Here is a 23585-nt window from a genome sequence, read left to right as displayed (position 1 = left end):
GTCTGCGCATGTGAAACTGTAAGGAAAGACAACTCTGACTAAATCTGAGTGAACCCATAGACATTGAAACGTGATAGATAATGACCACCATTCGCATATGATAAGCTCATGTATTTATAAATTCAGTCATTCGTTTGACTAGGTTATTGTTCATTTTGTTAAAACGATAAATATAATTTTTATCGATTGGAATGTTCACTAACTAAAAAAACGAATCGGCGTCTTTGATTGCACGTAAAGTTATTTTCACACCTCACTTCCGGAAACAAGTTCCAAAGGAAATTTCGATTTAGAAATTACTTACGACAGAGATGGTGTGTGTTCCATGTCTCGTGATTCCTTTTGTGCTGTGGGTGTTCCACAAATATATCCGACCAGTTCTGATCAAAATATGGAATCCATTTGGTATACTGGGTAAAGAAGACACCCAAACTGACAAATCAGCACAAGAAGAAAAACAAAAGGTAAACTCATGCTCCTACGGTTGCTGTGGTTTTGCCAGCCTACTGCATCGTCTAGATTTTTTAAAATTACTTATTGAAATTAAAACATAGCCCTACTCACATTGTACTGGTAGAAGGTAAATTTTGATAAGCCGCCAAACTCGTCGACAGTGGTCAATATCAAGTGCCTTCACAAGTGAAAATATGGGATACAAAGGGCCTAGTGCTGGCCTATGGATGCATACCATCCTGACAAAAGCATAGAATAAAACATGCGTAGCAATGGGATCAAAAATCCCCAAATGATGATGTTAACATTTTTACTAAACTTGGTATGTATTGGTCAGCCCTCGGCCCTCTCGTTTGATTGCCCAACTAATTATATATTGAGGGGGCAAAGGTCATGTTATCTGGACTAGTTCGTGTAGACATGATGATCATGTTGAATTCTTATAAATGTGACTAAATGAAGGTCAAGTTTGATAGGTCAGTGCACATGCTTGGATCTTCTATTGTAAGGTTTCAATTGGTCAACTGTAAATCTTGAAATTAACATGAGCGTGAATTAAATTCGAAAACTGTGAGTGGTCTTTGCTCGCATTAACTAAACTTTGCATCTATGTCTTCAAAATCACTATAAAAAATAAGGCAGCCTCACTGCACACTTTGGATAGCGGAAATACCAACTTCCATTAATATCAGTAGGTCAGTAGTCGCATTAATTTGGAGACACATCAATTTCAAGATTTACTGTATTTGATTATACTCAGGTCATACTGACATGATAAAGGGTGTTAAACATTACATTCATCTCTTTGGGGAAACATTTTCATGACTGATCAGCAACTTTGTTAACTATGTATATGAAATGTGATATATTTCCACAAGAAGAGATTATTTCTAGGCTTCCTATGAACATGATGTATGTAAAACTGATAATTGTATTTTATGATACATCCAATATATCTATATTTTTTCAGTTACATACGGAGCAAAATGGACTTTCAAAACCTCATGACAATGGTATACAGAATGGTGTTGCAAATGGAGGGGTGAAAGTCGGTGGTTCCAGCAAAAAAGATGACTGACAGAATACCCCTGATGGAATAAAGACCCGGAAAAATACTTTCAAGTGGAAATAAAGAAATGTGACAGTTTCCCTGGCTAAAAAATGTTATTCTTTTACACAGATTTTTTGATATACAAGAGTCAAATTTACTTCATCTTTTCTTTTTGCTCAATAGTAAACACACAGTGAAGTTGACACAATCGATTGTGCATCTTATTCTAAGCACAGCATCTTTTATTGTAGTATATCATCAATGTGATTGTTTTATGTAGGTGTGACACTAAATGGGTGTTTAGAACCATGTGTATTATAATATTCGAGATGATGATAATGAACATTGCATTTTCATCATTTTAGTTGTGTATGTTAAGTGTGAAATATCTAGTATTTATCATTAACAAAATGGTGAGCTGCATACAACTGCAGTGACCTATTTCTTTTGGTTTAATTGATATAAACAAGAATGGAATAAGAAATATTTGTAAATAACTTTGAAGTTGAAGGCACATATGAAGTTACTGATGTACTTGCACAAAGCAAACTTAGTGCTAAGACTGTTGTAAGTCCCAAGCATTGGCACACTTACGATGATCATGCTGCAAAGTTAGCTTTGTGCAACCTGGGCCAAATCATGTGACCTTTTCCCCATTTTGATGTAACACAATTCAAACATGCTATTCCTATCTCCTTTTGCCAAGGGTAACCATGGCAACTGTAGTTTTTAATCATGATTATCCCAGTTGTAGGCATGAACCAGTTTATGTTATTATTGTCCATATCCAACCAATATTGCTGGGTTTTCTGAAGATTGTGTGCTCGATCCAGCGTCTCTTTTATCATTTATTCCAAAGCCAGTGACAGGTTCAAGCCTGGTTCCATTATGTCCAGGATGGTGGCTGTGATACGGAATATTAACTAAATATTCATTATTCAGTTTTTGGTCTTGTTTTTAATTATGTTGTAAAATAAAATGTGTCTAAAAAATACTGGTGTTCGGTTGTTATGATGTCCAAAGCAAGCACTACACTGGGATGAAGTAAGTTCAGAAATGTTTTTGTGGACATGATATGAAGTCTGGACCAGACAATCCAATGATTCATTATCTGAACAACAATCGACCATCATAGGGTGCTGGGGTCTATTCTCACCTGGAATCCCCACACAGTGAATGATAGACGTAACCTCAGGTCTTGACGAGGAATGAATATTAGTATTCAAGAAGAACAAAAATCATATACGTCTTATTTCCCTTTTATTGAAGGTATATTTACATACATGATACAGAGAAAATAATAGGCCCTGTACCAAGTGTTGAAAGGTTTCTTCCAGTGATTTGAAATTTCTTGTTTTCAATGTTTGGTCATCATTAATTCGGGCTCTGAGAAAAACCAATTAGTTTTTACTTGTAAATATTTGTACAATATTAGACGTTTTTGGAGACCAGAAATTTTCTTGAAAAGAGCTGTAGACTTGTACCGGTATATTCACACTCAGCATCTCCATGATGTCCACTTCTGCATGTTCTTTGCTTCATCTGGTGTCTCCTGAAGAGCCAGCATTAGTGTCCACATCTAGACATTCCCTGAGCAACCAGCTAATCAACAGGTGTGACTATTCTTCATATTGTGAAACGCCACATGCTGTAAGTATGGTTCCAGTGTTGACCATTGTCTCATTGAGCTGTGGGCCTAATCTAAATTTTTAACTGTATTCAACACACGATTTTTTGTTTGTTGTTTAACATTACCCTGGGCAATATTCCAGCTGTGATGGATGCCTGTAATTAGCCAAGACAAACAAGTGATTGATATTATGAGCAACATCCCACGCCATATGGGTACACTGACACAATCAACCAATGAGCCTGGCCATACATTCTATTTAGTTCTCGTACAAGCATACGGGGATCTGTTCTCACCTGGAGACCCAATGGGTTCAAAACATGAAATAAACAGGAACATGACATACTTTCAATAGCCATGGTTCCCCTGCTCTCGCACCTAACAGCATCATCAACCATCTCTGGTCAACTGGACTACTGCACAGCTAGTGGAATGCACTTTCATCACAGTAACCATTACTACAGCCTTAACTTAACATAAGCAAACCTCATCCTGTCCACATCACATTCACAGGTACATCTCTGTCCGTCTCAGTACCACTCAGCTGATTAGCTCTGTTTCACATCATCCCGTCCATCACATCACATTCACAGGTACATCTCCGTCTGTCTCAGTACCACTCCGCTGATAAGCTCTGTTTGACATCATCCTGATTTTCCCGCCTCAGCTTGGTGATGATGGCCGACTCGCCACTCTTCCTGATCCGCCGGGCGTTCTGTTTCATCTTTTCCCTCATTATCTGACCTTTAACCTTCCTCTTGATGAGGTCAGGATGTATTGTGGAACTAGCCACGCTGACATTATCTTGGTGTGGTTGGGTCAGGTGGAGGTTTGTGTGGGCCATGCTGTCTTCAGTCCTGAACGGCCGGTATGATCTGTTGGCCTCCCTCAAGTCCTCAACATCCTCCTCATCACATCCGCTGTCTGCACTATCTGGCTGACACAAGTCTACAGATGCTGCTGTCCTTGGTTGGTCTGCACGTTCGGACTGGTCACAACTTAACTTAGTTCCAGACATACTGCTGACAATGTCGGCACATTCCTCTGGAGCTGTCTGTTCAGAACTTGTATCATCGGCACCCAGCTCCTGGGAACACCCTGCCAGCCATGCTGAAACTCGGGGATTAGTTTCCATGGCAACAGCACCTTCTTTGACTGACTCTCGTGTTTCTGCTTCTTCATCTACTTCCTCTTCTTCTCCGTCGTCATCTACGTCAATATCTCGAGCTCTCCCACACTCTGGTCCCCCGAGAATTCCCAAGTCATCTGCAGCCTGCAACAGAAACAGCTCAATCAAACACCACACTTAAACAGCCCACTCAATCACCACACTTAAACAGCTCGCTCAAACACCACATATAAACTGACTGTCAAAACAACACAGAAACACCACAGTTAAACTAATTGTCATAACTAGACACAACATGCTTGAGGTGCAGGATGTTACCAGTTCACTACAATATTAGTCCTGCACCATGTTTGCAGCATACTGGCATCTTTATTTCTGTATATTGCATCCAATACTACCACTCCGTAGAACATTTTCATCAGTTCCTATTTCAGAAAACTGATTTCCAGTTTTTATTTGGACCTTATCCTTCCTGTCATCATCATCTCCCTGGCTTCATCTTCCATCAGTTTCGTCAAATCATTGGTTTTCGGACGTTATATGTTTAGATCTGCCATGTTTATCGTGATTACTCGCGCTATAACTGGGGGTGTAGCATCACAGTCATTGTAAATCCTCAGCTGATGGCTTGTTTTTAAGAGAAAGTTGTCTTGTAAAGGTGAATGCGATGTGTGACAGTCATTCATGTAATTAGAGAGAAAACTATGAATGTTTCTTAAGTGTACGAAAACCCATAACATGGGGGATACCTCATCAAACGAAGCAGCCATCTCCTTCGTGAAGCCGCTAGCTGACACTTCCACATCCAAATTATCCTCTCGCCTGAAACAAATGATAGAATGTACCACAAAATTTATTTCACGAAACTTCAGAAACATACATCAGATACCGTTCCAGGACGCTTTTCCCCGGATGCTTCAGAACACTCCTGGTTGCCAGGCAACTCCCCAAACAATCTTATTCTTGACTATGTTGACCTTCTGAGAGAGTTAGGGCCAATAAGCAATGCATAAGCCAAGTTTCGTTGAAAAATGTTGAAAGGTTTTCAAGTTATTGCCCGGAGGGAAACAAAACCTACCCTCGTCTGAGACTAAGCAGAAATTGTTTCCAAGGAAACATAAGAAAATATAATTAGAAAAATTTCAAAATAACAAAAGGCACCAGTTAAAATGATGAGCAGTGCATAAAAATGAAAGAACAACAACTGGTAGTCTAGATCACATACTTTGTGTACCCCTCTGACATTTGACCACTTTCTAAATGGCATTGTGTGTTCATAGCTTTCGGCCATGGGAGCCGTGCCAATTTACACTTGTCAGAGGGGTACACAAAGTATGTGATCTAGACTACCAGTTGTCAGACTTTAATGTTTGTGGTGGCTGAGTGGGTTAGATCACTGACTTAGTGTGCTGGTGATTAGGTGCCTCACTCTGGCGGTGTGGGTTCGAATACCGGACAGGACTCAACCCAAAAATGTATGAGAATCTGTACTTTACCAAGAAAGTGTTATCCCAAAAATAACATTTGCCAAGTTTTGTTGAAAAACATTGAATGTTTTTCAAGTTATGGCTCGGAATATTTTCCCTTATTTGGGGAGAAATAACAAAGCTCACAATCAACAAGGTAGATGTCATGCTTCTTACCAAGTTCAGTGTCAAGAGTGGTCAGTAGGTTCACACAAGTCTTCATCAAGCTGTTATGACAGATACCAACCATGTATGATGGCGTCTTTGTTCTTGGCAAACTTGTCAAATAATGTTATGATTACAAGAAAAATACTGCTCCCCAACGTAGTGACCATGTCCAGTACAGTACCAGCAGTTGTGAATACTTAACACTGCTAATGTACGTTCAAGGATTGTGTAACTTCATGTGACACCACATGGAACTTGTACAATCTCCTGGTGACCTGACCTATCTGATTTGGAATTCCTTACTTTTGACTTAGATCACATGTCAAGCGAATAAAATTAAGCTGTTATCATTAGCCTTAATTTCATGACACATTTTAGGTCAGGGACTGACACTTGCATTAATTTGGTGATGTATCGGTTTCATGATTTACTGTATAGTTAATATGTTCAGATTCAAATTAACCTTAGGAGGATGTCTTCTGAATCCAAGTTTTGATAAGTTGAACACAGAAAAGATTTGATTCACCTATTAAGTTTCCTTTAGAGTGCCTTTCAAAAGTCCTGTTCCTGGTTACCTTGACAACAACTGATCAAGCATGTAAGGACCAAATTTCAATCGTAATTCTGAGATCCAATATGTTTGTGTTAAGCTGGCACAAGGCAATGTCTTTACGTCAACCCAAGTATTTCAAGTAGGGACACCTGCCCATGCTAACACATGCAGACAGAACGTTCACTGAGGCAGTCCCAAGGTAGGCAACTCTGCACAACATACTGTGGTTCCTCCGATGATTCAGTCATTCCTGCCCCAACAAGATTTAGACGTTACATGAGTAACTGTCAGTTTGTATAATGATGGTACTTACTGGACATCTTTGAATGTTGGGTAAAGTTCACTCTCGTAATCAAATCTTCTGACGAAGAAGTCTCGGATGCACTGTACATCACGATTAAAGTACCTGAAACAGGAACACAGACATGACATACAGCATGAAGACACATCCCAAGAAGCCAAGTTTACACTCAGCCTATGGCAACTGGTTTGATGTACTGTTATGAATGTCCTGGATGTTTGTTTGTTTGTTGTTTAATGCCGCACTAAGCAATATTCCAGCTATATGACGGTGGTCTGTAATTAATTGTGTCTGGACCAGACAATCCAGTGATTGACATCATGAGCATCGATCTATGCAATTGGGACACGATGACATGCATCAACCAAGACACCAGATCCCGTTAGTTGCCTTTTACGGCATGCATGGGTTACTGAAGACCTTTTCTCTACCCAGATCGTCATGGTCTCTGGATGTTAGGAAAATAGACAAACAGGGTGCTTATTAAAGCCATACATAACCATGATAACAAGTTAAATTTTTTCAGAGATCAATGGAAGGTCAACACACTTAGTTTAAACATTGAATAAACAAAAACATTTTTTATATTAAATAGGTACAAGCAAATTATACAGCCATCCTCCGTTGCAGGTATCTGTGACGCTGAAGTATCAATAATCTGATCTCACCATTCAGCATTTGGGTGGTTTGTGGACACCATCTGTGGGAAGTCGATCATAGTGACTCGGTCCTCGCCATCCACCATCAGGTTAAACTCATTGAAATCTCCATGTATGACGCCACAGTTGCCGAGCCTCACAATGAGTTCCATGCACTCGCTGTACACTGCGGAGGGGTCTTGGAGTTGGTGGACCTGGCACCTGAAGGACACACCAGTACCCAAATGTAGTGGAAGATTCTCTCTGATGAACTAACTGCATCTACAAGCTCCAGTTTGTGTTTTGGCATACTCTTTTGTAGATTTTAGTTTGAGAAAAGGAACTATAATAAGGTACATTGAATAAGAGAAATTAACTCTTGACTTTTCTTATATTTTTCAATATACTTGAAATTTGCCTGAATTAATCAACAAGCAACATGACATTTAAACCTCCCAGGATCAGACAGAACTAGTTTTTCAGTAACAGTCTTACATGGGGTGAGCCGCCAACAGCTCCATCACAACTGCATGACGGTTAAAGTCCACAGGCTTCGGTACGGGAAATCCTCTCTCAAACAGAGCCTGTTGAACAGAAGAGTTGAGTGAATGGAGGTTCCACATCAATGTTGACAACAGCAGCCTTCTCTTCAAAGCCTGGATCTGTGGGCTGGGCATGTATAAAACAGGCCACTCCTCAACCAGTATCGATACTTGTGTGTATTCACTATTATACGTTCCTCCACCAACCGTGAATATGTTGGGCTGATATGTGGTGTGGTGGTGGCAGGTGTCTATTTTCTCAGAATTTTTTTTAATTAAAGACTAGTCCATATGACTATTGCAAACTTTATTTTACTAGTCCTCAGAGTTTGAAGCCAGTCCTGCTTGAATGAGACACAATTGTGTACCATGTTTACATTTTCTGTCAGTTCTATACCCGTGCACTACCGACGATGCCCCCTACCTTCATGTAGGCAAACTCCTTCATGGCTGCCAGTCTGGCCAGGTACAACCAGGATGTGAACTTCCGATGTTTGTGATAGTCACGTTTATTTTTCAACTGGCGGAAAGATGTTCTTCCAAGTCTGCAAGAAAGCAAGCGTTCTTAGATTGCAAATCATTATTGATAATAAAACTTAGTGGATTTTGTATATATAGATTAGCCCCCCAAAATTGAATCCCTGCTCAGAGGATCTTAACAGCATGACCAAGGGATGCAATTCTGCACAGCAATGTACCACAGGCTAGAGAAATTAGATTACTAATTCACTGGCTTGTTTTGGCTCTGAAATTTAGCAAAAAAGTTCCTGGACAATAACGATACTCCAGTTGTAATTAACACAAGCAATTCCAGCTTCCGAAATGTTTTCCTACGACGTAAATGTGAGATGTATTTCTTTAGCGCTGATTGATATGCTACATAGAAAGAATGCCTAACTGTAGCATGTGTAGCACTGAGCTCTCACCTGTGAAACTTCAATGCCATCTGTATGTTGTCTTCATTAGCCACAATGTACACATCTGACAACAAAACAGTTTCATCTCAACATCTCCTGTAAGGCTCTTCAATTATTTCTTTAACAAATATACTCCTCCAGCCCAAAAAAGATTCTGTATTAAAGTACTAATCATTAATTTACATCAAAAGTATTGAAAACAGTTAACATGGTTAATGTTGTCGAAAAATTATTTTTGCATAATATTCATGATATCTGTTAAATATGGTTACTTGACTTAAATAATCAACACATTTTCATAGAGTAACTGATCAACAAAGCATAATTTGAGTTTCAAGAAACTGATGCTACCTGATTCTTTTCCAACACCGATTTGATTGCCAAGGGAGAACACCATGTCCCGACAGGCTAGAGCCTTGAGTGCTAAGTAGTCATAGCCAGAGTTGGTCAGCCTGTAGCCTTCAACTGTAATACAAGAACCTGATTGACATCTTGAAATACCAGACGAATCTATGATCGGTTTGAGGAGCTGAGAATTAACAGTTGTTGTTTGTTGACAGATTCGGTGGAGATTCCATTTCTATGGCAGAATGTTCCCAGGACCCCATGCTTGTCTTAGGATCTGAACTGATTGAGGACTGGGTGGCTGCCATATGTAAGTTAGAGCTGAGTATCGCCTGGTATCTTGTGATACGATTCGTATTACGATACGGACCGACGATACTACTGGTATCACGATACACATCAAATAGTAAGAAATGATGAAATCACTGAAATACAGCCCTAAAACCTCTTTCTTCATACATTTATTTACTGTCATCTGAAAAACGTTTACAAAGAAAACCACAATATCAAAACAGTTTTAAATGGTTATTAAATGTAACAGTCAAAGCATGCACAGGTACCACGTCTTTGTGTTCTGCCATGCTTACAGGTGGCGCTATGCTACTTCTGCCATTACGGGAAGTAGTTCTATTAGCTCCTGTTCTATTTATAGCATATCACAATCTCACAAACTGACGTGTGTACCTAAGTATCAATAATATCGTAGATCAGTAAATCGTTACAGCCCTAGTGTATGTTCTAAATTACCACCTGGATGTTTGCTTTGTCCAGAGCATTATTAACAGGACATCACAATATATAAGAAAACATACAACTTTATGGATAACAACTATACATGGTCACAATATAGTTTGACCATTCGCAAGTTATTCTTCGCATATCATCTTATTGTCATTAACAAACTTACAACGCTTCCCTCCCCTCTCATATGCAACCAGCTTGTGCTTGGAGAGTTCCCGCAGGACTTTGTGACATCCTCCCCCATGGAGATGAGCAATGGATGCGATGAGGGGGGACGGCACCATCTCGTGATTCTTCATCCCCATCTCAACCTGTGGTAAACAACATCATAAGTGGACTTCTGGAATTCTGCTTGAGTTTTATTTACCTGCTTTCCAGGGTGCCGTTGTACAAAGGGATCTCAGAGTTAAGGTGATCGTAACTCCCATACCTTAACAAAGACTTACGACTGTCGTTGGCTAAGGTTGTTTTGTACAACGGCACCCAGGTCGTTAAATTGTATCAATCATACTTTGGGCCATGAATATATGATTCATCATAAGCATGCTTACAGGCAGCCTCCCAGCTAACACACGACGTTGTCACAACGTTGTGGAAAGGTTGAGGATTGGTAACATCGTGAAATAACGTTGTCACAACGTTATTATAACGTCAACGTGCAACGTTTTTTCACAACGTTATAACAACGTTGCACGTTCACGTTGTGAAAACGTTGTGCATCGGACATCGCACAACGTTTTGTAACTACGTTTCTGAAACGTCGGTTAAACGTTACAAAGTTTGCTTCTTGATAGTCATAAAGGAATAGAACTGCTTTATCAAAAATCAACATGAATTTGTCAGAATACCAAGGCAGTAATGCATTACCTTTCTGTTTATTCGGCATTTGAATTTTCATCTCTTAATACTAAAATTTCCAGAACGTTATTGCGTATCTCAATTACAACGTTAGTATTACGTTACATTGTAACGTTATTCCACAACGTAACAACAACGTTGCAAATTAACGTTGTGATAACGTTATGCTTTGGACATTACAACACTTTTTTGTAAATGATGTTTAGGAAACCACTTGTAGATCTACCATCTCGTAGTTTTATTTTTTTTAAACATATTTATCTATGAACGCTGTTATCTGTCTACTAAATGTTGTCACAAGCAAAATAACAGATAAAAACACATTGGCGCGCATTTTTTGCGGCGTGAGAGCGACTGCTGAAAAGTTTAGCCTGTTGCCTCGTGAAGTGACGTCAAAATGACGTCACATTGTCGCGGAAGATTTGTTGTCACCAGCCATCTTAGTTCAAGCACACTCTTGATATATTACAACCAAGTGATTGTGCAGCAACGGGAACTGGACAGATGATCTGTGAATTCGGATAAGGTAAGTTATTTTTCAAAAGCAGTCTCCGCTTGTTGATATGTTTCTGTACATGCAGATAGTCAAATGATTTAAATGTATCGTATTATTCAGTAGTGGCGGGGTTTAGAATGCAGTTTGCCGGTCACTTTCACTGAGCTGAGCGTCAGTGTTGATAGTAATAGGCCTATTTGATACACAGAACGTGATGTATATAGAGGTGAAGGAAGCCCATGACTTTTTTCCATATTATTATTTTATGGATACCAAGGGTAATTACCAAGGGCAAGCAGTATATGTTTGACCAGAATTCAGTCTGGCGGTGTTTTGTGGTCGTCATATTATGTTCGGGTTTCGATCGTAAGCGTATAAGGTCTGTAAATAGGCCTAACGTATGCATCACCTACTGACCACTGACAGTTATCGCCGTTTCTTCCGTGTTATTTCTGAAATCTGAAAGTTTACATGTACTAAAATTCTGACTTTGATTTTTGTGAAACAATGTGGCTCATTCAGGCCATGGGGAAAGGTTGAGTAGATTTCTCTTATACAGCGAAGAGAGGGAATCAAAACAATGGAAGTATTTTCAGATCGACGCTCTGTAGGCTGCTAGTTATAGCCCTAGTCTAAAGGGCTCAATGATGTTATGAAAAATTGTATTTTCGGGAAGAGACAGAAACATACTTGTTGTTCCCGAAAAGGCACAATCAGCACTGACTGAAGTAGCCTAAATGTGGATCATATGGTTGTTGGTGCTGTCTATAAAGTTTATTTGAGCAAGGCGCTTATCATGTGTATTTTTAATTTTTCCAAAAAAAAAGAATCAATTCATCATGTTCCGATAACTAGATCTATGTCCGACTCCCTTCTAATGAAAACGAGCAACAGTAAAACGAGTCTCGTCGCGCGCAATAACGGGGTGTTTGCGGTATTGTTCTCGCTGGTGATGATAAGCGAGTCGATAGTCAAAAGTTAAATATCACCATACATTGTCAGTGATTTAGTCATCGTTTGTTGATTATTAGGGTGAAATAGGTGTCGATCTAGTCAATGTGCACCAATGAAAAATGCAATGGAATTGATAGCAACCATATTCGTTCGGTTTTCGATCTCCGTATGTTGCCAGGTAGGCTACCATACTACAGAATTATATTTAACGATATTGAACTGTATTATGTTAATAAACGTAGTGTAAGTATATGATACTTGGTTCTCTGACACTTTTTGGCAATGAGAGAGAATAAAATGGTGATCGAAAACTGAACGAGTAAGTTCCAGTGCTCGCTACGAAATCATACTGTAGCTAGATCTATATAAACAGCGCTGCGATGAAGATGTGAGTCGTAATTAGCTACAATGCCTGTCTAATATATCTGTTCCCGTTTGGAAAAGGTCCCCAACAAACCATGTTTGTACTAACATGATTGTGTGTCATTGTACTCTGACAGAGGTTGTGAGACGTGGCTCACTATAATAATCACTGGTTTGCCTGACCGGTTTGTCAGACCGGTGTATATGTAAAACCAAATTACATTAGGTGGGTTTTTTTTTATGATGGTACTCATAATTTTGTTACTTATATCTGTAGTCTGAGTATATTTCCGATCGGACCTTATACATGAAGACTTTAGATTTACAGTTTTCCTAAATTTTAGGCAATTATACAATGTATGTTATCTTTTTGTTTAGACTACAGATCTAAATCTATGCTTATTGACTATAGTTTTAGTTTTGACTTTTTTAATATGTTGTCGTTGCAGCAAGGGGGAAAATGTTACACGACCATTCCATGAGATTAAATCAAGAATGTTGAATCATTGAGGAACACACCAAATACACCCTGGGCTGTGAATTATGTTAACGTAAGTACAATTGTTTACAGTTACATTCCATTGTCTATATCCATGTTAATTGGTGTGTATTTTTGCTTGAAATGAATGCTAAGAATGTAGATCTATTTATATAAATCTATGCTCGTACCACGTTTTGTATTCAACCTGATTCTTGATGTCTCTGAATGAAAGTTAAAATTTGTTTCCATCAGTCACTTGAATTATACATTATTGTTTGAATATTGATAAAACCTTATCTCCAAATGAATGTTTCTCGTCATATGAAATATTTCATATACCTGCTCGAGATTTATTAAGCTGTTTGTATTTCAGGGAAGTGGAAGTGAACACCAAAGAAAGAAGATTCTGGCATTCAATAATTTCGAATAGTGTATAAATTTTCTATAATCTAAAAATAATAAAATGTCAACACAAATGTGTCTTGGAGTTCTTTGTTGAATGGTGACTTCGCATGACTGAAAGTTGAAGTATACTATATGGACTTGATTAGAGACCGACCATTTAATATTCAAGGAGGTGGGGACCTGGAACTTTTCTATTGAGATTACATATGTTTTCGGTCACAGCTACAAAAGCAGATATATGGTTTTCTTTAACTCTATGAGCCTGAAGATAAGCACCTTGCATCTAGATCTATGTCATTTTTTTCACCAGTCTGAACCGTAATTATTTTTGTCAAGAATTTTCGGTGACAATATATTTTTTCGATAATATTCCAGGACCCGACCCTCCCCTGAAAATATCACATGGTCAACCCCTTACAATGTCTGCTATTCTTTTTTTTGTTTCTTTCAGTACAAGCCTAAAGGGTAATGGTGTCTGACTTTGTTATAGTCAAATCATGTATCTAGTTAACAGCTCAGTGGTGTTTTTACATTTTGAACATTGTTAGCAAAACACGATCTAACTCACTGCTAACCGGGCTATTCGACGCCCTGGTTTTAAAATATTGGTAAAAGGTATTTCGAATCGTACACATTCACGTGACTAAAGCATATTCTAAAACATTTCCGGAACAAGTTTTGGGGTTGTTTTTACAACATTTTATTGTGGAATGGTCACAACCGTATTTCATCCTTGTAACACAAAGTTATTTCACGTCCTTGTGACAACGTCCATGGTAGTACACAGACTAACGTTGTAGGGACGCATTATTATAACATTGCCACAACGTAAAATACAACATAACCACAACGTAAAAATACAACGTTCCCACAACGTAAAATACAACGTCATTACAACGTTGTGACGACGTGAATATGACGTAACACAACGTAAGGCCATGACGTTGTGACAACATAAATGGGAGTCCACAGAATAACGTTATATGGACGTAACATCCGCAACGTTACCACAACGTAAACACAACGTTATCACAACGTTCCCACAACGTAAAATACAACGTCATCACAACGTTGTGACGACGTGAATATGACGTAACACAACGTTAGGCCATGACGTTGTGACAACATAAATGGGAGTCCACAGAATAACGTTATATGGACGTAACATCCGCAACGTTGCCACAACGTAAACACAACGTTGTCACGACGTTGTCACAACGTGAAATTGTTAGCTGGGCTAACTCACACCTTAACAAAATTAATGATGTAAATTAAATAACTAAAATGGCAAGTTTTTGTAACAGGGTTTCACACATCTAAAGTTATTCAACTGACTGATCCGTACAAACAATTGGGCACTAGGCTCGGGCAAGTGACAGTCCTAGCAGTAGCAAGCTTAATTCAAGTCTTTAGGCACCACTTTGTATGTTCAACTCCTGCGTATGTCATTTATAAGGTAAGCAAACGAATGATTGCCGCAATAACACATACACAATGTCTCAGTTTCACGCAAGTACTGATTACAACGTCTACGTTGAAGACAGACAAGGCTCAGAGGCCCACGTTGATGATTACACCACAAGTCGATGACTTGTGCCAACCGACCACTATCATGTCGTGGACATCACATGGTCTCGACAAACAAACCGTATTTTTTAGTTCTATCGGCTGATCATTAGATACATAACACACTTACTGCTGTAAGAACTCTGAAGTCCTCTTTAGCCAAATATCGGAGAAGCGCAACGTTGAGTTTTCCCATGTTTTGGTTGTGAAATATGTCATACCATCCACACGTGTTATTGCCGGAAGTGATTATCCCAGCTGGTAAAGCTAAACGACATTGCTTATCTACTGTTTCGTACAGACATGTATTACAAACGACAGTGTTACAAGCGTTTTAAACACATATGGCAATCATGTTTTCAACTTTTTGAGATATACTTCAACACAGAATACTTAGAGTGGTGTTTAACACAAGGAAACACTACTCGATAAACCTTTCCCGAAGTTTAATATTTGAAGCGTCAGTAAAATCCCCCCCTTTTGAGAACCAAATGTAGTACATGTATGTTGAAGGTAAAATCAGTAAAATTGACTGAGAGAAGATTCTGATATTTTGGACCCCTCCGTATAAAAAAATGCTGGATCCACCCCTGGAAGATGTTACAATGAAAGTCTAATTCTTATTAATATAAACACATCTGATAACTTTCGTTATGATTTCAAGTGATGTTATACCTATATCAATGATATGAGTAACACCTCATGCGGAGCCGACGGATAGCATCCCTACCCTACCCTACAGTCAAAATAACCAGATGCTGAACAATGCTACGTGACCAAAGAAACAGAATATGTTTCCATCTGCAAGTCTAAAGGCATTTATTCCGCATTGCCATCTCCCAGGGATAAATTTTATGATATGAATATTTAAATGCATTTTTGACATAAAAATTTCGTTGTCTATAGATTGTACACAATTATGGACACTATAATATATTTATTGAAATAACAAATCTGATGTTATAAATTGTCTAAAATGAAGTTATGAAATCAAAAATAATAACTACATCGCATGTGTAAACTAGTATTTACAAATCACAACTATTTCTTGAAATCGAAAAAGTGTTATCAATTACCTTAAATGTATCATACACTCTAATCCATGAATCGAATCGATTTTGCATTGTCTGATATCGATAAATCTGTTTTCTCATATCACGAATTCCACATTCTATAATAACCGCTTCCTTTGAATGCCGTGTCCATTACTGACACGTTTCAAAAACATTTGATACATTAGTCATACATATGATGATATATTTTGCTGTAGTTAAACTGTTTTCCAAAACACTGTCCAACGAAGCAGCCCTTGCCTTTGCGTGACACGAAGTGAATGAAGTGATATCACACACAGAAATGTAAGATACCTAACGTTCAAATAAGTGTTTTCAATACAGAACTCAGTTTTAAGATAACTGTAATTCGTAATGTTTACATCAGTGTACCACTAATATAATAAAGCACGGACTACAAAGTAAAGAGGCGTCTCCCACAAGTCTTCCACGACTACGTGACGAACCCCCGGGAATAAACGAGGGACGAATGGTGGGGATCGGTAGCCGCCACTACAAGCCACATTGATCACAGAATTCCGAAACAACCTTCAACCCGAATGCCCGTGACCCATTCAGTCTGTCAGGTATTCACCCCTGTATAAGAAGCTGCGTGTAGCAGGTTCGAATCCAATAGTCATCATATACTTGTGATACGTCCTTTGCTAGCGGGGGCACGGGTGGCACGTCTGAGGCAACGTATTCCACTGTGCAGAGTTGTGTCCCTTGGCACGCCAGAAACCTATGATTGTGGTTTCGAATCCCCGTTCGCCCCGATTATATTTCTAGGTTTGTCAGCACCATACCCTTGCTCGTGAGTTTCACCAAAGTGGTAAACGTCTGAGGCCTGCGTCCCTTCAGACTTTCCTCCCACACTAAGCTGACACGCCGTTATATAACTTGAATAGTGTAGACTGGCATTTGTCCCAGAAATAAAGTTATCTTATTTAAAAATATATATCTACAAAATAAAAAGAATAAAATCCAAATGGAGCCCAGAACAATCCTTAACTCCTGGAGCTGAGGCAATCTAGACTTGCCAAATGAAGTGGACTCCTTTTTAAATTTGTTTCTCTAGGGTCTGGGATACCTAGGAGCCTATAGGAATACTGTTCAATGTGGCGTTAATCCAACTCACTCACTCCTCTGTCAGCACCGAATCCGTTGTCAATGGGGACACCTGCGACCTGTGCCACATGTACTATGGCCATTCCTCCCAGCACTGGAATATTGTCTAAAGCTGTCATGAATCCTCACTCACTCATAAGGATTATTAAAAATCGTCCATCAAAAATTGCATTACAAGTATACTGCTGTGCATTTATAAATAGCTGAAAAATATAAACTAGCTAAAAACAAAATGAGATCAATTTAGTCGATCGCACACAATATATTAATTATAACTATTTTTCGTAGTCTAAGATGAGCCTAACATGCGGGTTGGTTTTGGCGGCAGTCAGTAATGGAAATATACTAAGTGGTATATACGTTATTTGTTGTCTAACAAGAGTTCTGAGTTCGCATCCTGACACTAATAAACCAACTCTCATCTCATGGACTAAGTGTGTGTCAGTGTTCAACCACCGCGCGGGATATTCGCAGTTGTCCCCCCCCCCCCCCCCCCCTCGATATTTATTCAGTATGTCAACTGAAATAAACACCTACGTGTTCATAAACATTAACAACAACTTCCCATTTTTGGAAAACCCATGGCAAAGCGTTTCACCGGCGATATCGATCTGAAACTTTCTCGGAGTCGAGTCCCACGGGTAAAGGTAATTTCCTTGTCTCGGACAAACAAAGTCCCCATCATCTAAACGCGTGTTGGGATTATTTTACAACTGAAACAGCAAACTGTCTCCGCTGGCTGCTGCCGCTGCGCTATTTTGTCCGTTAACGATGTAAATCACGCTCCGTCGTTCAAGAACGGCCCGGGATGGACTGTAATCTGCTCGTGTCTGCAAATGGCGCCCGAGTGATGACAGCTACTCGGTTGTGTTCATCGCCAGCGCTCTACTGTGTAACTAGAGACGGTTCTCCACGCGCTGCCTCTTTGATGATGCGATTGTTTACAACAACTTTTTCCTTTTCAGAAACTCGTTGCTTTGATTTAAGAATATGAATATTAATATATTTCTATTAAGTCAAAGCACTTTTTGTTTTCTTCTCAGTGTTAGCAGTTTTCTTTTTTATGAACGTTTTGGAGTTTTGATGGATAGAGATGCTGTTGGAATTGAAACTAAATCCTTGTAACGCATAGGTTGTCTCCCTTTGACCAGATGGTCTATGTACTTGAACCTGAGCGTGGTTTTCGTTCGACCTTGTCAACGACACTCGAGGAATCCTGACCAGAACCACGGATCTATATAACGGTTATATAGGTCCGTGGTAGAACACACTAAAGTCACTTATTTTTTCATGTGTGTGTGTATATATATATCAACTGCTATTATTTTGATACTAGTATTGCGTGTTTTGTCATTCACTAGGGAAAGTGTGTTTTGCTCGGCTCTTAACTTACCACTGTTCCACACTATTGACGGGACACGAAGGTGGGTTCACATTCACCTTAGGCGCGACGAGTGAACGCGTTATCCACTAAGCTACCCCACAGCCCCACATATAATCGTTCAAGGGCGGATCCAGCATTTGTTAAAGGGAGGGGTCCAAAATATCCAAATCCTCTCTCAGATAGTTTTACTGCCTTCAACATATTTAATTTAGTTTTCAAAATGGTGGATGGGTGGGGTACGGCTCTGGATCCGCCTATGTCGTGGGTTCGAATCCCAGAACCGCCCTAATCACAACTCGTGGGTTTAACCAAAGTGGTTAAAAAGTGACATGTTACTCGACCATGGGTATGTCACATTTAATCCTGTACGTCAGTCACGTTTATTGCCAAAAAAGTCATGCGTCATATGAAGCATACTCTGGTATCCATAAATCATAATCCTCGGCAACTGACACTGAATCAAAGAGACGGGTTCAGTGTGTGCCCCGTGGTATTTGTCGGTATTCTTGGTGGAACAAAATGAAAAGCATTCCTCGGCATCCCTCTTGTTCTCCGTAAAAGAGGGAACTGTACAGTCCTACCGCCCTCCTCACATTTTGGAAGATGTATCTGAGAAACTGTATTTATATGTAGCGTAAACGTCTTGAGACCTGCAGCTCCCACATCAAGCTGACACGCCGTGATATAACTGAAATACACTACAGTTGAAAGCGGCGTTAAACCCAACTCAGTCCCTACGATGATGCATAACACAGAGTGAAACACCATTAACTCACTCACTCAAGTGACAAGGGGTCCGGGTGCCAGGCGACTCAGACAGAGTAATACCATGTCACCACCTTATCCGTGCTCGTGGGTTTCACCGAAGTTTTGTTTGTTTGTTTGTTGTTTAACGCCGCATTCAGCAATATTCCAGCTATATGACGGCGGTCTGTAGATAAACGAGTCTGGACCAGACAATCCAGTGATTGACATCATGAGCATCGATCCACGCAATTGGGACACGATGACATGCATCAATCAAGTCAGCGAGCCTGACCACCCGATCCGGTTAGTCGCCTCTTAGGACATGCATAGTCGCCCTTTACGGCAAGAACGGGTACCCGAAGACCTATTCCACCCCGGATCTTCACGGGTCTTCACCAAAGTGGTAAACGTGGAGGACCCTCATCACTTTGGGCTTTCCTCCCACATCAAGCTGACATACTATAATATAACTGGATACTGTTTAAAGCGGCGTTAAACCAACTCACTCACAACGACACCGCTCCAATCTGAACCGACGCAACACCATTAGAACTGCCTACACCGTCTACTCTACAAATACTGGTCGAGTCTCACAAACTTCTATCGATAAAGTAAAGTATACAACTACCAATAGATTGATGCATATTCTGACCTTATAATGTAAATTTTTATTCATGTTTTTCCTGTTCGACTAAATTTTAACAAAAACTCTACATAAAACAACGACTCACGCGAAATATTTCAACATCAACCATAAACCTAGCTGAAAAAACAGATCATGAAAAAAGCGTTTAGCAATGCCGAGTTACAGTGTTCAAGCACGGAGGCACCGCCGTAGTCAGTACTAGTCGATCAAAAGTTGCGACTTTTACAGCGCTGGATTCAAGCGGAATGGCCAAGCATAGGCAAACACGCACATGGTGAAAAAAACTCGCAACGATTGATTGATGTCCCAGGGAGCGTTAATTTGGCATTAAATAAATTTTATTTGGTTTTGTAAAGATTTGAACTACATTGGATCACATTTGAATACCATAAGAAAGCGTATTTATGTTTAGACTCGAGTTTTGCAATGGCCCGTGATCAATGCAAGGCCGCGAGGGAGCGATTGTCCCCATTTAGAAGTAAAATGTGCTTTATTGCATTGTGTGAGGCCTGTTCCTATCCAAATTCACACCATAGAAAAATATTCTATCGTCTTTTAAGGGGAATTAGTTTTGCATAATGGGTATCGCGTTGGCGCTTAGCTGTCACGACATCAGTCGGGAATTTTTTAATCTGGAATTCGATGAGTTGTGAGATCACATTTGACAATGTACATCAGATTATTTGATAAAAAGACTACACTTTGTCAAACTAACATAGGAGTCTCAAAGCTCCGAGATTCGTTTGAGTGGTTTTTCCCAACTTTTGATTAATACTTTTGTACTCTCAGATAGCGGCCGACTGTTTGAAGTGTGTTCTGTGGTAACAAAAACTTATATTTGGCGTGGCATCGTTACAAACTAGTCTATTAACAGTATTTTAAAGCAACTTTGGAACTGTTCGCGCCCTCAACATTTCATAGAGTGTTTATACACCCATAACCTAAACAAACATAGGTCATCTTGACGTAGTCCCGCTGTTGTATTTGTTTGTTTGTTTGTTGTTTAACGCCACACTCAGCAATATTCCAGCTATATGACGGCGGTCTGTAACGGACCAGACAATGCAGTGATTGACACCATGAGCATCGATCAACGTAATTGGGATACGATGACATGCATCAACCAAGTCAGCGAGCCTGATCACCCGATTCTGTTAGTCGCCTCTTACGGCAAGCATAAGTAACCTTTTACGGCAAGCATTGGTTGCTGAAGTCCTAGTCTACTCCGGATCTTCACGGGCGGATGTTGTATGTGGTGTGGTCACACATGTAGAGGTTCGCGCAGTATTGACCCGTTGATTTTCCCTTGAACTGTCGCGAAGAAAAGACCTGTCGGTATTTTTTAAATTCTTTGCTTAAAGCACTTTTGTTTGGCAGTATATATTTAACTTTATTTCTGAAGACTGTAAGTGGCAACAAATTGACTGAAGCCCCCGTACAATATCGAGCTTTGGTCGTGACCTTGACTGCTGATAGTTTGGAGTTACCTCCCTTAATTGTGGTTGTTAAAAGTCTAAACTCTGTCACAGCTTGTTTACAGTTGTCTATTCACAACATGATTCGAGAGGTTCGATGTAGCAGACTTTAGATGGTACGCTATACATGGATAAAGGCTGCTCGAGACCTCCTTTTACGACCTGACTTGCAACCTGTCGGAAAACACCGATTTTTCTGTCTGCTTCCAACACTGTTTCCTGGATCCAAGACCGCCTCCGTGTTCTAGTGGTAGAGCTTTCGCGCGGAAAACGAAAGGTCCGGGGTTCGATCCCCGGCCGCATCATACCAAAAGACGTTAAAAGATGGTACTTGTTATTACCCTGTCTGGCGCTCGGCATTAAGGGGCTAAAACAAGGACAGGTCTGCTCGGAGTCAGTATACTGTGTATGAGTGGGGTATTCATGTTAAACTGCGGCATGGTATCTCAGTGTGCTAGCACTATAAATCGTCATCAGTCCGGACTAGTTCAAGCAGCCCCCCCCCCCCCCCACACACACACATGCATGCACGTCGCTATATAAGTGAAATAATCTTGGACGCGACGTTAAACCACATTTCACCTAACCTCACCTGGATTAAAAGACTTGAGTAACAGAACCTATGTCTGACTAACACTATCACCTTCTATGATTATAAACCTAATCCTGTGCGTTTAAATAATTATAATTTGTTTATTGATCTTGTGTGGTTATTTACTAATTTCAAAATTTTGATCTCTTGGTGCTGAGTTCTGGGTTAACCTACGCGTTTCAACATCGGAATCAACTGACAACAGCATTCTCCCTGTGCTGACACAGCGAAACTTGTGCGAAAAACGATGACGTGCCCTTAGCTGCTTAAACGTGAAAGATTTGTAGATGCCTGTCCCCGAATATAACACTGGATGGAATAGGTGACGGAAGTTTGTAGTGTCCAGATCAAGGGGAAATATCAACATGACCTAGATTCACCCTTACTGAATTCGATGATACAAAAAATACAACAGCAACAGCAAAACGTTCGATACCAAAGATCGCAACAGGAACATAGGTCCAGAAGAGGTGTTTACGTGGCAAGGTCATTGTCATGTTATTACCACCCAAGAAAGTACGTCTTTAACACACACACACATACGCACGCACGCACGCACGCACACACACACACGTACGCACGCACGCACGCACGCACACACACACGCACCCACACACAGACACGCGAACACACAGACACGCACACACACACACACGCACACACACACACACACACACACACACAGACACGCACACACACACACACGCGGGCCCGAATACCATTATCTGTATGCAATGTGCACCTATCATAACTTTAACTTTAACTTTAACACACACACACACACACACACACACACACACACACACACACACACACACACACACACACACACAGACAGACACGAACACACACACAGACAGACACGAACACACACACAGACAGACACGAACACACACACACAGACAGACACGAACACACACACACACACAGAGACAGACACGAACACAGACACAAACACCCACAGACAAACACGAACACACACACACATACACACAGACACGCACACACACAGACACGCACGCGCACACATACACAGACACGCACACACACAGACACACACGCACGCGCACATACACACACAGACATACATACACACACACACACAGACACACACGCTCGCGCGAACACACACAGACATACACACACAGACACACACGCTCGCGCGCACACACACACACGCGCACATACACACACAGACACACATACACACAGACACACACGCTCGCGCACACACACACACGCGCGGGCCCGAATACCATTATCTGTATGCAGTGTGCACCTATCATAACTTTAACTTTAACTTTAACACACACACACACACACACACACACACACACACACACACACACACACACACACACACACACACACACACACACACACACACACACACACACACACACACACACACACACACGCGCGGGACCGAATACCATTATCTGTATGCAGTGTGCACCTATCATACCAGGGCTAATATGGAATACTTGAATGCTGATCTGTCAAA

At 40.3% G+C, this 23585-nt stretch overlaps 1 protein-coding gene and 2 long non-coding RNA genes across 4 annotated transcripts; 2 read left to right on the top strand and 1 right to left on the bottom strand.

Moving 5' to 3' along the window:
* LOC124147025 lies at positions 1–2013 on the top strand. Its single transcript, XR_006862750.2, has 2 exons — positions 1–464; positions 1424–2013. It is a non-coding gene; the product is annotated as an uncharacterized LOC124147025 (long non-coding RNA).
* Positions 2014–2747: 734 nt separating this feature from the next.
* On the bottom strand, positions 2748–15331 carry LOC124147021 (serine/threonine-protein kinase RIO2-like). 2 transcript variants are annotated; one of them, XM_046517619.2, is made up of 11 exons: positions 15188–15331; positions 10101–10245; positions 9200–9313; positions 8858–8912; positions 8356–8476; positions 7885–7973; positions 7420–7611; positions 6764–6856; positions 5013–5085; positions 3764–4407; positions 2748–3683 (listed from the first exon to the last, which is right to left on the bottom strand). In XM_046517619.2, exons 1-11 carry the CDS (start codon positions 15251–15253, stop codon positions 3665–3667), a joined length of 1611 nt encoding a protein of 536 aa, XP_046373575.1. In that variant the 5' UTR covers positions 15254–15331; the 3' UTR covers positions 2748–3664. The 2 variants fall into 2 exon arrangements, with proteins under 2 accessions (XP_046373575.1, XP_046373574.1); XM_046517618.2 differs by having other exon boundaries at positions 2748–4407.
* On the top strand, positions 13108–13557 carry LOC125380064. The gene is made up of 2 exons (XR_007221048.1): positions 13108–13156; positions 13460–13557. It is a non-coding gene; the product is annotated as an uncharacterized LOC125380064 (long non-coding RNA).
* Positions 15332–23585: the final 8254 nt, after the last annotated feature.

Source organism: Haliotis rufescens, unplaced genomic scaffold, assembly GCF_023055435.1.
Source record: "Haliotis rufescens isolate VD_foot unplaced genomic scaffold, xgHalRufe1.0.p SCAF_1, whole genome shotgun sequence".
NCBI classification, from domain to species: Eukaryota; Metazoa; Mollusca; class Gastropoda; order Lepetellida; family Haliotidae; genus Haliotis; species Haliotis rufescens.
This window is presented reverse-complemented; position numbering and strand designations above follow the sequence as displayed.

Bases quoted from the DNA above. Each gene is read 5' to 3' on its own strand.
- LOC124147021 (XM_046517618.2), bottom strand. From the start codon at position 15,253: ATGGGAAAACTCAACGTTGCGCTTCTCCGATATTTGGCTAAAGAGGAC. The intron at 8,913-9,199 runs GTAGCATCAGTT...TTTTGTTGTCAG, and splicing joins CGGTGTTGGAAAAGAATCAG to ATGTGTACATTGTGGCTAAT. The intron at 4,408-5,012 runs GTATCCCCCATG...TTTCTGTTGCAG, and splicing joins TGGCTGCTTCGTTTGATGAG to GCTGCAGATGACTTGGGAAT.